This window comes from Schistocerca piceifrons, chromosome 3 (assembly GCF_021461385.2).
Source record: "Schistocerca piceifrons isolate TAMUIC-IGC-003096 chromosome 3, iqSchPice1.1, whole genome shotgun sequence".
Lineage (NCBI taxonomy): Eukaryota > Metazoa > Arthropoda > Insecta > Orthoptera > Acrididae > Schistocerca > Schistocerca piceifrons.
Genome location: NC_060140.1, coordinates 257,126,873 through 257,143,012, shown reverse-complemented (window position 1 = coordinate 257,143,012; position 16,140 = coordinate 257,126,873). Strand labels below are relative to the sequence as shown.

The 16,140-nt window shown below is 41.5% G+C and overlaps 1 protein-coding gene across 1 annotated transcript in view; it reads left to right on the top strand.

The window, feature by feature from the left end:
• Window positions 1-16,140, top strand: part of LOC124788566 (aromatic-L-amino-acid decarboxylase) — a 303,259-nt gene that overhangs the window by 211,835 nt on the left and 75,284 nt on the right. Inside the window, exon 10 of the mRNA XM_047255837.1 lies at window positions 1,651-1,725. Within this exon, the coding sequence (XP_047111793.1) occupies window positions 1,651-1,725 (75 nt within the window). The remainder of the gene's footprint in view (window positions 1-1,650; window positions 1,726-16,140) is intronic.

Here is a 16,140-nt window from a genome sequence, read left to right as displayed (position 1 = left end):
CATATAGAAAAATGACACATATCAGTTGACGGAACATCTCGCCCAGTTTCAATTCGTAATACGCAACGTGCTTTAGTTCCAAAGCTCGTCATTTGGTTGCAGGTATTTAAGAACATGGCGTATAACGATGCGATGTTTGCGTTTTGTGTCCTTGAATTCGGTCTATGTGAATCAGTGATGACGGTTCAGCGACATTTCGTACCAAACGTCAGTTAAAAACTCCAACGAACAAGAGTCCGTAAGTGGCGCATATATTCCGTGAGATCGGTCGATTGTGTGGTGCGAAGAAGAGAATGTGCCGGCTGTGGGAAATCATTCGTCAAGAGCCCGAAGAAGGCAGGCAAGGGAGATTGTGTTTAACGCCCTGTTGACAATGAAGTCATTAAAAAGGAGAACCAGCTAAGATTAGGGAAGGATGAGGGAGGATATCGACTGTGCCCTTTCAAAGGGACCTTACAGGCATTTGCCTAAAGCGATTCGGGGAAATCACAGAAAACCTAAATCTGGAACTTTGTACTGGTATTTCAACTATCGTCCTTTCCAAATGAGTCCAGTGTGCTAACATTGAGTCTCCTTGTTGGTCGGTGCTCGAAGAAATCGACAAGTGCGTACCGCAGTCAACTGTCTGTCGCATCTACGGAAAGATCTACGTGTAAAACCACACCATATGGAAAGGAGAATCGTCATAATGTGCGTCTTTAGGTCATAAAATATGCAACGGGTTCACCCGAACCTGAAGTTTTTTGTACAATGTCCTCTTCAAAACTCTATCTTTCTTTATGTAGAAAACTGTAACTGGTTTCGTATACTTAGACATGCTACTTATGCCACAATTACAGCAACATAAAGGAGACCTCATTTCGAACCGTGACGATGATTCAACACACTTTCTATCAATACATTCGTGACTACTTGAATGCCGAACTGCCATATCTTTGGACTGGATGAGCTTCCCATGATAATTATTGGACGTGGTGCCCACTATGAATATTCTTTAGTGTCCCTCCTCCTTCAGCCCACGTAATTCCATGCGATTTCTTCTCATGCGATTATATCAAACATCGTGTGTTCCTACCTCCACTGCCACTTCATCTGAAAGAGGTGAGAAGTAGGGTAATTAATGCGGACGCTGATATCAACTATGGCGTGTTGGGACATGTATGTCAAGACTTTGACTTTCGTATTGACGTTTGTCACATCATAAACGGAGACCATAATGAGCACCAGTGAAGAAAGTTAAAAACTGGTGAGATGTTCAGTCTACTGGTATGTGTCCATTATCTGCAAGTCTTCTGAAAAACCGAAGGTACTTATCTACGTCTTATGATATGCTGGAGGAATAACTCTGTATATCGTTTATAAAAATACAAGTACAGATATTAGTCAGTAAACGCCAATAATGGGAATCGCAGAAACTAATATAAAGTACAAACACGTTCCTTTTGAGTTAAAACGAACATTAGTGTACTGACAATTTTATTTCAATTTTCTTAGAAGAGAATACTAGTGTATCTTATTTTGTATTCATGACGTGTCGCATTACGGAATTCTCGCGTGCTCCGTGCTACATGAATTTCTCTTGTACTTCTTACATGTTGTCACGATTTGCGGTAACCTCTAACGTTGGCTTATTTAATTTTCTTTTTGCAGGGCTTCCTGGATCAGCTGGCCGTTAGCGTTCCTCTTCCAAGGCGTCCTGGATGACTCTAATGAAGTCCCTCTTAGGTCAGTATCCAGACAATTTCTAGCAAAATCATTGAATTCGTTAATGTGAAATTAATCGCAATACATAAGGGATATCTAGAAACTACTTTCCATTGTCAGTTTTTGCTGCAGATATATTGCTATCGTTAGAATATGCGACGTGCAGTGGCATCCATATACAGGGCAGAGACATCACTCTTAGAGGCTAACCACATTTTGCACAAGAGTTTGATGATACTCACGGAAACTTATTCGTACAGCAAATGCGAAGTATAATGTGAAAGTACGGTTTATAAATGCGTGCTGTCTGCCAACCAGTAACCATTTTCGTCGAATTCAACACAGGGTGGAATAATGTACATGATACGGAAGGCAGTGAACCCCCGTTTTGGGGGGCAGACGATCTGGGGAGAGATGATGGGGAACCTTTGATTAACCATAACAACACTCTCTGTGCTTTTTCTGCATTTTCCAACACTTTCCTTATCACTGCTCCATAAAAGTATGTCATACGGGCTAAATGTTCCAGACATGTCTGCCCAATAGAGTCCACTATTACAATGCATGATGAGTTATTGTGCCTATAATAGAAGCATGAGGAAGGTGATGATTGGATCACAGGGCACCAGATGCCAGATATGGGTGCTTCATGAGTCTCCTGAAGCAAAACACTACTCACGTAGCGGAGAATCGTCCCGGAACCACGAAACCGGAGACAGACACCCATTCTGATCATTCGTGATCTCCTGTGCATATTGATATGGAAAATACAAGTTGTATTGTTAACTGACGGTTTGGAGTGCAGTGCGGAATTAATGCCACCACTTTCTACCTGTAGCACCGATCGTCTCATGAGACTATAAACCAAGTATACATCTCAGCCTATGCCTGGGAAATGGTTCACCTTTTCCCCCTGCCCCCCCCCCCCCCCCTTCTACCCTGTCCTCACCCTACAGAGTTTTACGCCAGAAAATTTTTCTTCATGACAAGTGATTCCAGAACGCCAGTGACGTCAAACGAGCTGTAAGCACTTTCCTATCATTTCCAGGAGAATAATTTTTCGATAAGGGGTATAACGATTTCACGTCCTGACCAGTATCTACTTATGTAAGGTGCCGTAACAAGGATCATAGTTATGGCGAAACATACTCTGGCTTACAATGAAGGCTTATTTATCATCCAATACTCTATTGTTTGAAATAGTCAGCAGTATATTCTAATGGATACCCTTTGTTTAGTCATCTAATAAAAAGTGTTGCAATTATCGCGAGATTACAAGAGCGAAATATGTATCTATGTGCTCACAGACGTTTTTTTATACGTTAGTACACTTTCCTCAAGTCTTAGACCAATATTTTTTTAATAGTTATGGAGTGAGCGCTGTTGTTAACCTTCGACATGAAAAATATCTTTCGATCCGCCACGAATTTGAGTACTATAATTAATTTTGAATCTTTTTGATTCTTGCCTAACGCTCCAGCTTTCCTACTGCGTATTTAGCTATTAACATGCTACAAACTTTAAAGCAACGAGCAGCAAACTGAGTATGAAATGGAAAAGCCTGAGCAGCAACAACTAATCTACCAGACAAGTGCTACATCGCTGCCATCTTGAGAGAGAGAGGTAGGTAAATATGAAGTTTTATTTGGAAAAAGAATTAGGTAATAACGCCACAAAATTAGAAGGATGCAGGATAAAATGATATGAGTGTTCTCTGCATTGAATTACAGAGTGACTAGAAGGACAGTAAGGCGTCTGTAATGCTTTTTTTTTTTTTTTTTTTTTTTTTTTGCTTTGTAAAACCAGTGTCTTCTAGAGTTCCTATGTGCACAGAAAATTATCACAATGTCTTAATTTCCAAAATTTAATCATTCAGTATTACCAAAATCAGGAGAAAAATCTTGCGATTTAAGCATTCATCATGATTAAGAAAACGCCAATGAGATGATACTGGTCACTGCACTGTGCATGTGGCTTTGTGTGCGCCTGTGTGTGTGTGTGTGCGTGTGTGTGTGAGTGTGTGTGTTTTGTGTGTGTGTGTGTGTGTGTGTGTGTGTGTGTGTGTGTGTGTGTGTGATTGAGAGATAGAAAGAGAGAGAGAGAGAGATGTTTGTGGAAGGAGGGGGTAGCTAAGTGGCATAAAACGGAATTAAATCATTTATTGGAAAATGGAATCGAATATCGCTAAACACTTAGTAAGCTCACTAACAAATAGAGTGTGCATGATTTCCACACGACGAACTGCTGACAGAAAAGATCCTCCAGATACGAGGCGATTTCAAAAAGTAAATTACACATTATTAATGCAGGCCAAATAAATTTCACTGTATGCCGAAATACACTTGCCGGCCGGGGTGGCCGAGCGGTTCTAGGCGCTACAGTTTGGAACTGCGCGATCGCTACGGTCGCAGGTTCGAATCCTGCCTCGGGCATGGATGTGTGTGATGTCCTTATGTTAGTTAGGTTTAAGTAGTTCTCAGTTCTAGGGGACTGATGACCTCAGAAGTTAAGTCCCATAGTGCTCAGAGCCATTTGAACCACTTTTTGGAATACACTTCAAAGTAACACAGGTACGTGACTCTGTTTATCAACATACCAAATGTCTGTTAACAACGGTCGACACGCTCTACCAGTCATTCAATTTCTCAATTACAGATGGTCACAGTAGCCCTGTGTGAAAGTCCTAGTCGTTGAAAAAATGTCTTTTCACCCAGATGTTTTTTCAGCTTTCCGAGAAGATGGAAATCGAATAGTGCCAGTTGTGGACTTTCCGATCAGCATCATCTACGTCAGTCCGGCCTTGGACAATTGTCGGTAACACTTCACCATTTGGTCCATATATCTCCTGAATTTTACGGTGAATCTCTGTGTAATTTATATGTTTTACCGACAAGGACCACACAGTCCCGCTTATATCAACTTTGCTGGACGTTTCCATTTGCCTCACTATTTCACTCCGAACCCCTGACGCACCTGTTACCGTACTGTAGCAGAACTGCGTCTGCAGGGAACTTTCTTCTGACAAAGCGCCGCTCTTGTTGCACGACAGTCTTAGGGTGCGACGAACTTGCTTTCTGGAGTCCGTACGTAATTCAGAACATTAACTGATCGCGAATGTCACAGAATCTGTACAGACAGGCAGAAACCCAAAGAATTTCAAAGCAAGTTCTCTGATACACACTTGAAAACAGTCTACGTATGTATTGGTGAAAACGTTTAGGACATCAGTAATTCTGTTACAACAAGGCGTGCAGGACAGTTTGAAACATATCTGGTGAACATTACCTACCGCTAGCATTCAGAGGTGGTGATTTTCGTCTCCTTTCGGCGACTTGCCGGAGTGATGAATACAGCTAATTTTGGTAGCTACGTGGAAGCACAGATCGCCATTTGTTGCGCCGCTCCAGGATTGAATGCTGTCCTCTGGCTTGCAGCCTGATGAAAGGCTTGTACTGAAGGCGTCATCGACTCTATGGCAGTCTGAGTGCAGATTTTATGATGTACGCTATTGTAAACTGCGAGGCTTCCAGAGCAGGTCCTGCAAGCACTACTCGTAAGAAGCAGTTCTCAAGGTGAAGTGAGATAATTTCAAGTTACAGATATCCCTCTGAACCGTATATAAGCACTCCGATGTAGCACAAAGCCAGTCATCTGTGTTTGTTATAAACGAAATTGCATGCTCATGAAGGCAAGAACAAGAAAATGACAATATTACCCAACTGTAGAATTGTTGGCAATTAGGTCCAATAATACGCTGCGTTATTAAAATACTAGCTGAGTACGCAGCGTGGCCTGGGTATGTATTTCTTATAATTCTATTAGTCCATATCCACCTTTCTTCTCTCTCTGTCCATCTCCTCCTCCTAACTCGTCTCTTTTCATCTCCTACTCCCCCCCGCCTCTCTCTCTCTGTACACCTCCTCCACCTACCACTCTTTGTTCCTCTTTGCCTGACGTTTTCTGTTCCCCCTCTCTCCATCCAACTCCTCCTCCTCCAAGTCCATCACCTCCTTCCCCTCTCTTTGTGCATCTTGTACGCCATCTTTCTCTGTTCCCTCCTCCTACCCCATTCTCTAACCATATCTTCTTCTAATCTCTCTCTGTCCACCTCCTCCTCCTCTTCTCTCTCTCTGTCCATCTCCTCCTCCTCTTCTCTCTGTCCATCGTCTTTTTCCTTTCGCTGAACATCTCCTCCCTTTCTCTCTGCCCATCGCCTCTTCCCTTTCTCTGTCCATGTTTTCCTCCCTTTGTACATCTCCTCTTGCCCTCTCTCTCTGTCAACCTCCTCCTCCTCCTCTGTCGCTGTCAATCACCTCCTCGCCTTCTATCTGTCCATTTCCTCCTTTTTCTTTCTTTGACCATCTACTCCTCCCCTCTCTCTGCTGTCCATCACCTCTTCCATTTCTCTGTCCATGTCCTGCCTGTCTCTTTGTCTATCTCCTCCCCCTCCTCATCAATGTTGATATAGTGACTCAAGAAAGCAAAACATGCAATCGTCTTCTCTTCACTGCAACATAGTAGGAAAGCCAGAGAGGCTAATAAATGGGCCTCCTTAACCAGCAGCTACCCTAGGTGTATGATGCTGCACCTCATTTACCTCTCCATTGAGGTAAGTAATATACGAATGCATCGTCTCGTGATGGGGAACTGGTAGTTGTATAGTTACAAGCCTTGAGTGAAGGAGCTGTGCAATTCATTTTTTAAATTTCTATTTATTACTTTGTATACGTAATTATTTTTAAATGTTGGAAAAATAATGACGAAATGTGGACTGTGTGACAATGAGGTAATTCTGAAATGAGTTGGGTGGGTATTAATGACCAAAATCGAGTACTTCCAGACATCGGGGGCTGTCCCTTCGAGAAAATAGAATACTTTTTCGAGTAAAGCTAACAACTGCCCTTGTTCTGTTTCCCAATGCTACTGACACGAAAGTGCGTGTAACAGGAAATGGGAAGCCTTGTTCTCGAATAAGAAACTCAAATAGTCGACGTCATTTCTAGAGGAGAGTAGGAAGACGCTTTTGTAGTAAGAGTGACTCGGCTTATGTGTTAATTAACCATGCCCTGTAAGAAGCTCCGGAAAGTAAGCGCTTTGGAGAAAAACCTAACAGTCACACAAAGAGAGGCTCTGTCAAACTGTTTTGTTGCACAGGACGCTGACTGTTAGCAATAGATGCATTGTTTATCAGTAACACATCTTTATTCTATAAATAAATATGCAAGAAAATTTACTATCCTCGCTTACTTTAAAGAAAACTGTTTCGTTTTTATTTTCCATAACACAGCTGCCATCACTAGAACTACTTCACATGAATAGGGAAGGGAAACTGGATCGTACTAGTTTCTCTGTTATGAAGGATCTGTCAATCCTTTTGAATTTTGAAAAGTAATGTAAAATGCAATAAGGCGATTTGATGACAGCAATGAAGGATACGCTGGCAATTCAGCAGTCCATTATCAGCAAATCATTTTATAATTCTTCGAAAAACATTGTTCACAGTCCGCAGCTCGTGGTCGTGCGGTAGCGTTCTCGCTTCCCACGCCCGGGTTCCCGGGCTCAATTCCCGGTGGGGTCAGGGATTTTCTCTGCCTCGTGATGACTGGGTGTTGTGTGCTGTTCTTAGGTTAGTTAGGTTTAAGTAGTTCTAAGTTCTAGGGGACTGATGGCCATAGATGTTAAGTCCCATAGTGCTCAGAGCCATTTGAACCATTGTTCACAATATCTTCTGTTGCTTTCTAAAATCATTTATTGTAACTACGGTGCTGGCAAAACAAGTAATAACTTTGTTAGGTAGAAGGTTATTCACATGTAAAACTTGCATCTCTTTTACTTATTTCGTAAACCGTTTAAGATATCGAAATGAGATTTTCGGCGTATGATAAAAACACAGGGGAATGCAATTTTGTTGCATAATTAATACACTCTTGTATCACCCTAGATTCTAAAGCACGTATTGAACAATACACTCTTTTAATTGTTGAAAAGATGAATGCGATGATATACAGGCTGTTAATGGTGGCGTTGAAACTTTTCCAAAAAAATCTGAGAAATGAGCTAAAATTGAAAGGCAAAGTGGTTGGGATCAGCTATGACGCTCTTGTGCCAGGCTCCATCGCTGTATCAAGCTTTTCGATTGTTTACTTGTTTCAACAAAAACTGTACCTTTCAGCATGAGTACATAGTCATATTAGAAGCAGTCCACCCTCATACGCTAGAAGTTAGCACATATTTTCACTTACAACAAACGTAGGTGACCTCGTATCTTACCGTTTCACTTACATCTGATTACTCGGATACTTTTGTAGAGAGGTTTGGCGTCAAGATTAACAACCTCACATCACAGTACTCGTCTTTTCCAGAGTTTTCCAATGACGTAAATCGTTCCATTTTTAAATAAAATCAGTACTTGTTTCATTACCCCGAATGATTCAAGAGTTAAGTGGATTAACATGTAACACAATTACAAGTCCCTTGGCTTACTATCCTAAGCTATAAAAGTCATTTTGGTACCTTTAACGGTTCACGAAATAACGGGCAACAAGTTTTAGGTAAGTCACAGTATGTAAATAACGAGAGTGAAGGTAAAATTGAGCCCTGTTGGACTCTCTCAAATAAGTAAAATTTTCCCTCCTTCCAGAACTATCTGGATCACTGAGCATAACTTTTTGCATTCTTTTTGTTATGTATCATTCGAAGCATCAGTTCCATAAAACTTGTGCTTTTCTAAGGGAGCATTGTACCTGCACAACCCGAAAAAAGGAGTCACCAACTGTCCTTATTTTGTTTTCACGGTTTTGAGTACTTGATGAATAAATGCTATTCATCACTAAACAACTCTTTTCAACCTGAAACTTCATTCATTTACTGAAATTATTTGTCATGTGTTGCTTATTAGTATACCTTCATCATAGTCCCCTATAATAAACTAAGCACTTTTACAACTGTTATTATAAGACTGAAATACTCGGAATACAAACGTCTCAAAAATGAGAACGACTGGAAGTGCAAAATGGCTAAGCAGGGATGGCTAGAGGACAAATGTAAGGATGTGGCTCAAATGGCTCTGAGCAATATGGGACTTAACTACTGAGGTCATCAGTCCCCTAGAACTTAGAACTATTTAAACCTAACTAACCTAACGACATCACACACATCCATGCCCGAGGCAGGATTCGAAGCTGCGACCGTAGCGGTCACGCGGCTCCAAACTGACGCGCTTTGAACCGCACGGCCACACCGGCCGGCTAAGGATGTGGAGGCTTATCTCACTAGAGGTAAAATAAATACTGCCTACAGGAAAATTAAAGAGGCCTTTGGAGAAAAGAGAACCACTTGTACGAATGTCAAGAGCTCAGATGGAAACCATTTCTGAGCAAAGAAGGGAAGGGCGATGTACTTGAGGACAATATTACGGAAATGGAAGAGGATACAGATGAAGATGAAATGGGAGATATGATACTGCGTGAAGAGTTTGACAGAGCACTGAAAGATCTGAGTCGAAACACGACCCCCGGAGTAGACAACATTCCATAAGAACTACTGACGGCCTTGGGAGAGCCAGCCCGGACAAAGCTCTACTATCTGGTGAGCAAGATGTATGAGATAGTCTAAATACCCTCAGGCTTCAAGAAGAATATAATAACTCCAATCCCAAAGATAGCAGGTGTTGATAGTTTCACAAGTCAGAGCTGAAAAATACTAAAGCGAATTCTTTCCAGACTAATGGAAAACCTGGTAGAAGCTGACCTCAGGGGGGAAGATCAGTTTGGATTCCGTAGAAATGTTGGAATACGTGAGGCAATACTGACTTACGACTTATCTTAGAAGAAAGATTAAGGAAAGGCAAACCTACGTTTCTAGCATTTGTAGAATTAGAGAAAGCATTTGACAATGTTGACTGGAATACTCTCTTTCAAATTCTGAAGGTGGCAGGGGTAAAATACAGGGAGCGAAAGGCTATTTACAATTTGTACAGAAACCAGGTGGCAGCTATAAGAGTCGAGGGGCATGAAAGGGTAGCAGTGGTTGAGAAGGGAGTTAGATAGGGTTGTAGCCTCTCCCCGATGCTGTTCAATCGGTATATTGAGCAAGCAGTAAAGGAAAGAAAAGAAAAATTCGGAGTAGGTATTAAAAACCATGGAGAATAAATAAAAACTCTGAGGTTCGCTGATGTCATTGTAATTCTGTCAGAGACAGCAAAGGACTTGGAAGAGCAGTTGAACGGAATGGACAGTGTCTTGAAAGGATGGTATAAGATGAACATCAACAAAAGCAAAACGGGGATAATGGAATGTAGTCGAATTAAGTCGGGTGATGCGGAGGGAATTAGATTAGGAAATGAGACACATAAAGTAACAAAGGAGTTTTGCTATTTGGGGAGCAAAATAACTGATTATGGACGAAGCAGAGAGGATATAAAATGTAGACTGGCAATGGCAAGGAAAGCGTTTCTGAAGAAGGGAAATTTGTTAACATCGAGTATAATTTAAGTATCAGGAAGTCGTTTCTGAAAGTATTGTATGGAGTGTAGCCATGCATGGAAGTGATACATGGACGATAAATAGTTTGGACAAGAAGAGAATAGAAGCTTTCGAAATGTGGTGTTACAGAAGAATGCTGAAGATTAGATGGGTAGATCATATAACTAATGAGGAAGTATTGAAAAGAATTGGGGAGAAGAGGAGTTTGTGGCACAACTTGACTAGAAGAAGATACTGGTTCGTAGGACAAGTTCTGAGGCATCAAGGGATCACCAATTTAGCATTGGAGGGCAGCGTGGAGGGTAACAATCGTAGAGGGAGACCAAGAAATGAATACACTTAGCAGATTCAGAAGTACTGGGAGATGAAGAAGCTTGCACAGGATAGAGTAGCTTAGTGAATACACTAAGCAGATTCAGAAGGATGTAGGTTGCAGTAAGTACTGGGAGATGAAGAAGCTTGGGCAGGATAGAGTAGTATGGAGAGCTGCATCAAACCAGTCTCAGGACGAAAGACCACAACAACGAATTACTTGGACACAGACTCCCCTATTCGCGACATAAAGACAATTTACCTGGCAGAGAATGAATTATTTGAATACATCAGATATCACATGTTCCACTTGACTGTTACTAGATTCATCGCATTTACGATGCAATTTGGATGTGTGTACCAATTTCAAGTTATAACTGCAATAACACACAACCGCTGAAAACTGTTTAATTGTGGGGATACTCTCTGTTTCAAGAATTTCGAAATGTGTTTGTTTGGATATCCATCTTTCGGCGTAGCAATTATTTATAAACTCTTTTCGTCGTAAGCTTACTATGGTTTAACAGTGTATCATAGCTAATGTGTTTTGCTTTTATTTAGAAAGTACCATCACTAATGATTGTCATTTAATACTCCCTTTTACATTATTTGCAACCAACGAGTGACAGACTCGTCGACATCAGTACATGTAAACGGGAGTAATAAATGACTACCACCATTGATGATGTTTCGTAAATATAAGCGAAACGCATCTGGTGTAACACAGTCTTAAACTGCAGTACGTTTAAGGTAGAAAAAACAATAATTGATTTTTAAAAAATTATTGTTTTTTAAATTTTTACTACTTCCAACTTGATTAACTACTTTCTTGTTAAAGCAGGCAAAAAGGAATACAAACGTCTCAAAAATGAGATCGACAGGAAGTGCAAAATGGCTAAGCAGGGATGGCTAGAGGACAAATGTAAGGATATAGATGCTTATCTCACTGGACGTAAGAAAGATACTGCCTACAGGAAAATTAAAGAGGCCTTTGGAGAAAAGAGAACCACTTGTATGAATATCAAGAGCTCAGATGGAAACCCAGTTCTTAGCAAAGAAGGGAAAGCAGAATGGTGGAAGGAGTATATAGAGGATCTATACAAGGGCGATGTACTTGAGGACAATATAATGGAAATGGAAGAGGATGTAGATGAAGATGAAATGGGAGATATGATACTGCGTGAAGAGAGTGACAGAGCACTGAAAGACCTGAGTCGAAACAAGGCCCCGGGAGTAGACAACATTCCATTGGAGCTACTGACGGCCTTGGGAGAGCCAGTCCTGACAAATCTCTACCATCTGGTGAGCAAGATGTATGAGACAGGCGAAATACCCTCAGACTTCAAGAAAAATATAATCATTCCCAAAGAAAGCAGTTGTTGACAGATGTGAAAATTACCGAACTATCAGGTTAATAAGTCACAGCTGCAAAATACTAACGCGAATTATTTACAGACGAATGGAAAAACTGATAGAAGCCGACCTCGGGAAAGATCAGTTTGGATTCCGTTGAAATGTTGGAACACGAGAGGCAATACTGACCCTACGACGTATCTTAGAAGAAAGATTAAGGAAAGGCAAACCTACGTTTCTAGCATTTGTAGTGTTAGAGAAAGCTATTGACAATGTTGATTGGAATACTCTCTTTCAAATTCTAAAGATTGCAGGGGTAAAATACAGGGAGAAAAAGGCTATTTACAATTTGTACAGAAAGCAATTGGCAGTTATAACAGTCGAGGGGTATGAAAGGGAAGCAGTGGTTGGGAAGGGACTGAGACAGGGTTGTAGCCTATCCCAGATGTTATTCAATCTGTATATTGAGCAAGCAATAAAGGAAACAAAAGAAAAATTCGTAGTAGGTATTAAAATCCATGGAGAATAAATAAAAACTTTGAGGTTCGCCGAAGACATTGTAATTCTGTCAGAGACAGCAAAGTACTTGGAAGAGCAATTGAAAGGAATGGACCGTGTCTTGAAAGGAGAGTATAAGATGAACATCAACAAAAGTAAAACGAGGATAATGGAATGTAGTCGATTAAGTCGGGTGATGCTGAGGGAATTAGATTTGGAAATGAGACACTTCAAGTAGTAAAGGAGTTTTGCTATTTGGGGAGCAAAATAACTGATGATGGTTGAAGTAAAGAGGATATAAAATGTAGACTGGCAATGGCAAGGGAAGCGATTCTGAAGAAGAAAAATCTGTTAACATCGAGTATAGATTTAAATCTCAGGAAGGCGTTTCTCAAAGTATTTGTATGGGGCGTAGCCATGTATGGAAGTGAAACGTGGACGATAAATAGTTAGGACAAGAAGAGAATAGAAGCTTTCGAAATATGGTGCTACAGAAGAATGCTGAAGATTAGATGGGTAGATCACATAACTAATCAGGAGGTATTGAATAGAATTGGGGGGAAGAAGAGTTTGTGGCACAACTTGACAAGAAGAAGGGATCAGTTGGTAGGACATGTTCTGAGACATCGAGGGATCACCAATTTAGCATTGGAGGGCAGCGTGGAGTGTAAAAATCGTAGAGGGAGACCAAGAGATGGATACATTAAGCAGATTCAGAAGGATGTAGGCTGCACTAGGTACTGCGAGATGAAGAAGCTTGCACAGGATAGAGTAGCACGGAAAGCTGCCTCAAACCAGTCTCAGGACTGAAGACAACAACAACAACATGTTAACATATAAAGTGGTGTGATGGAAAAAAAGCTTATCTTTTTAAAAAGTTAGAACAGAATGGGCTCCTAAAAATGAACTGATTAATCTTTCATCCTAAAATTTTAATCTCTCATTTAATGCGTGTTTCCCTACTGGCATTGTGGAAAATGGTGAATTGGACCATGATTTGGAGTCCACAGAGTCCTTCATAACTGGCTGGGTAAGTCATTTCAAAAGAGTAGAGGAAGGCAGAGACATGTCATCTCCAAAAGGACCCCACCTAGTCAACGAACGTCGTGTTGAAAGTTATTAATTTTCGGAAATATCTTTTGATTTAGTCCATTATAACAGATTTCTTTCCTATTGATTTAGTGATTAAGGTGGTACAGCTAAATCGTGGTCCAGTAAGCAACGATATCGTGTCACACAATGGAATAACGACTTATTAGCAACCAGACGTCGCAAAGTAACTTGGGAGAAGGGGGGGGGGGGAGACACATACTTAACGCATGATGCATTGCACATAATTTAATTTTGACGTGATTAACACTGAAATGTGACACTATAAGATCTCTACTAATCTTTCTCATGATGCAACATGTTCAGGGTCCTTTTGCATTAGCTTTGAAATCCTTTCATAATTTAGAATGACAATATTTTATTTCTCAAGACAAAGTCAATAGGTTCGACGTGCATAGTATAATTACAATGAGAACATTACAAAACAGTAAGTGGTACCCTAACAGTTCAGTTCAGTTAAGAAAATATCAAAGATGCTCTCAGTTGAGGTGGGACTAAGGCCAGAGTTAGTGAAAAAAAAATGACTCTGAGCACTATGCGACTCAACATCTTAGGTCATAAGTCCCCTAGAACTACTTAAACCTAACTAACCTAAGGACATCACACACACCCATGCCTGAGGGTTAGTGAAAAAGGATAACGTACAACTCTCTCTCGAATTTTTCACAGATAAACACGAAAACGAGCCTTTGTGCTAATAACCGTTCACTACTGTAAAACACTGGTGACATACTACGGAGGTACCAATGCCTAACGCAGAATTGAGAGTCTAAAAGGCTCTTACTAAATCAAAAAATCACTGTGGAACATAAGAACAACACCAAATGCTTTCCTAACCAAGCTAAAATAAACGTTATAGAACCCGAAAGAATCACGGATCTACCATAATTTTCTTCTAAAAGCTCTGCTATCGAAAGATTCCTCTGTCCTTAGGAGTGGGTGTGTGTGAGATTCGTTAAGTTTGAAACGATGAGTCAAAAACTCTATTACCAGACGCAACTTTTTCGCCCTTGCAATGCATTGAGGATATTACTCAACGGACGTTCGTGATCAGATACAACAAGCAACCTACACGCCTAGCTAGTATCTCTATTGATGTTCAAGCATGCATTTATCGCAGTGTTTTTGTCCATCCCCTGTATGCGAAACAAACCGATAGGGCCGCGCGGGATTAACTGAGCGGTCCGCCAGCACGGTAGCTCAGCGTGTTCGGTCAGAGGGTTAGTTGCCCTCTGTAATAAAAAAAACTGGGTTAATGGATCAACGACGAACTGAAACAGGTGTCTTGCGACATCGGCCCCGGGCAGATGCAACGCACGAAAACGAACAAAATAGATTTAAAAAAAAAGAAGGCTAGCTGCCCTCTGTAATAAAAAAACTGAGTTAATCGATCAACAACGAACCTAAACGGATGTCTTACGACGTCCGCCCCGAGCAGATGCAACGAACAAAAGCGAACAAATTGAGATTAAAAAAAAAAAAGCGGTCTAAGGCGCTGCAGTCATGGACTGTGCGTCTGGTCCCGGCGGAGGTTCGAGTCCTCCGTCGGGCAGTGTTTGTTTGTCCTTAGGATAATTTAGGTTAAGTAGTGTGTAAGCTTAGGGACTGATGACCTTAGCAGATAAGTCCCATTAGATTTCACACACATTTGACCATTTTTTTGAAACCGATAGGCACATTTCAGTGTCAAACAAAACAGCTTTACCTCACTCATATTGTTGCAGTTCTTACTTGAAAAAGGTACGCGCACTGAAACAGCACCTGTTAGACTAAATCCAGTAACAGTTTAAGCGAACCATGTTGTCGTTTCTGACTAACTGGAGGAGTGTGGACCCAAAAAGACAGAACGTAAACTGCCGAACGACGTAAACTGTATAGAGGACAGGGAGAAAGAGCAGCGCGAAGCGACGTCCCCAGACTGCGACGCCGTCTGGTCGGCAGAAGAAGGGGGCAGGACGCAGAAGGAGGATGCGGACGCGGATGTCGAGTGGGGCGCAGAAAAGGAGCAGCGGGGGCAGGCAGGTGCTTTGTGGGCGGACAGAGGGCGCTCTCACTGTGCTGCGCCGAGCTGCAAGTCAGGCAGTCACAAAGCGAGGCCCCTGCACGGGGAATCCCACCTCTCCACCCTACTGTCTGGTCACGTGGCCCACTGCCGGAGCCTGATGCGCAGCTGCTGCGCGATTGAGGCTCGCCGGTTTCGGGTTTTTGCTCTAGGCAAGAGGCGTGCAGGTACTCGAAGTCTGCAAAATGGGTCGTTATGTCAGAGACACGTCACACAAAATAGAAATAAAAAAATGAAAATGTTGTTCCAATGCAAAGCAGCCAGTTCACTCACAAACCTTAGACGTTTTAGTGTCAATAATTTTGCTTCCCTTTACACGGTACCTATACCCACGTATACATGTATTCTCTGCGAGCTATTGCACAGTGCATAGCGGAGGGTGTACTGTACGAACATTTTAGATTTTTTGTCCTATTCCATTTGCATTTTGAGCGGCGGAAACATGACTATTTGCCTCAACATACTCATAATTTGTCTCATATCGTCATTAACCTTACGTAAGATACAAGGGGGTGCACAAAAATATGGGTACAGCACAAGAAATGCATGCTTAAACATAATGTAGTTGCTTGCAGGGGTTGTACTGTCATATTTGACCATGAAAGGCACCTGTGCAAT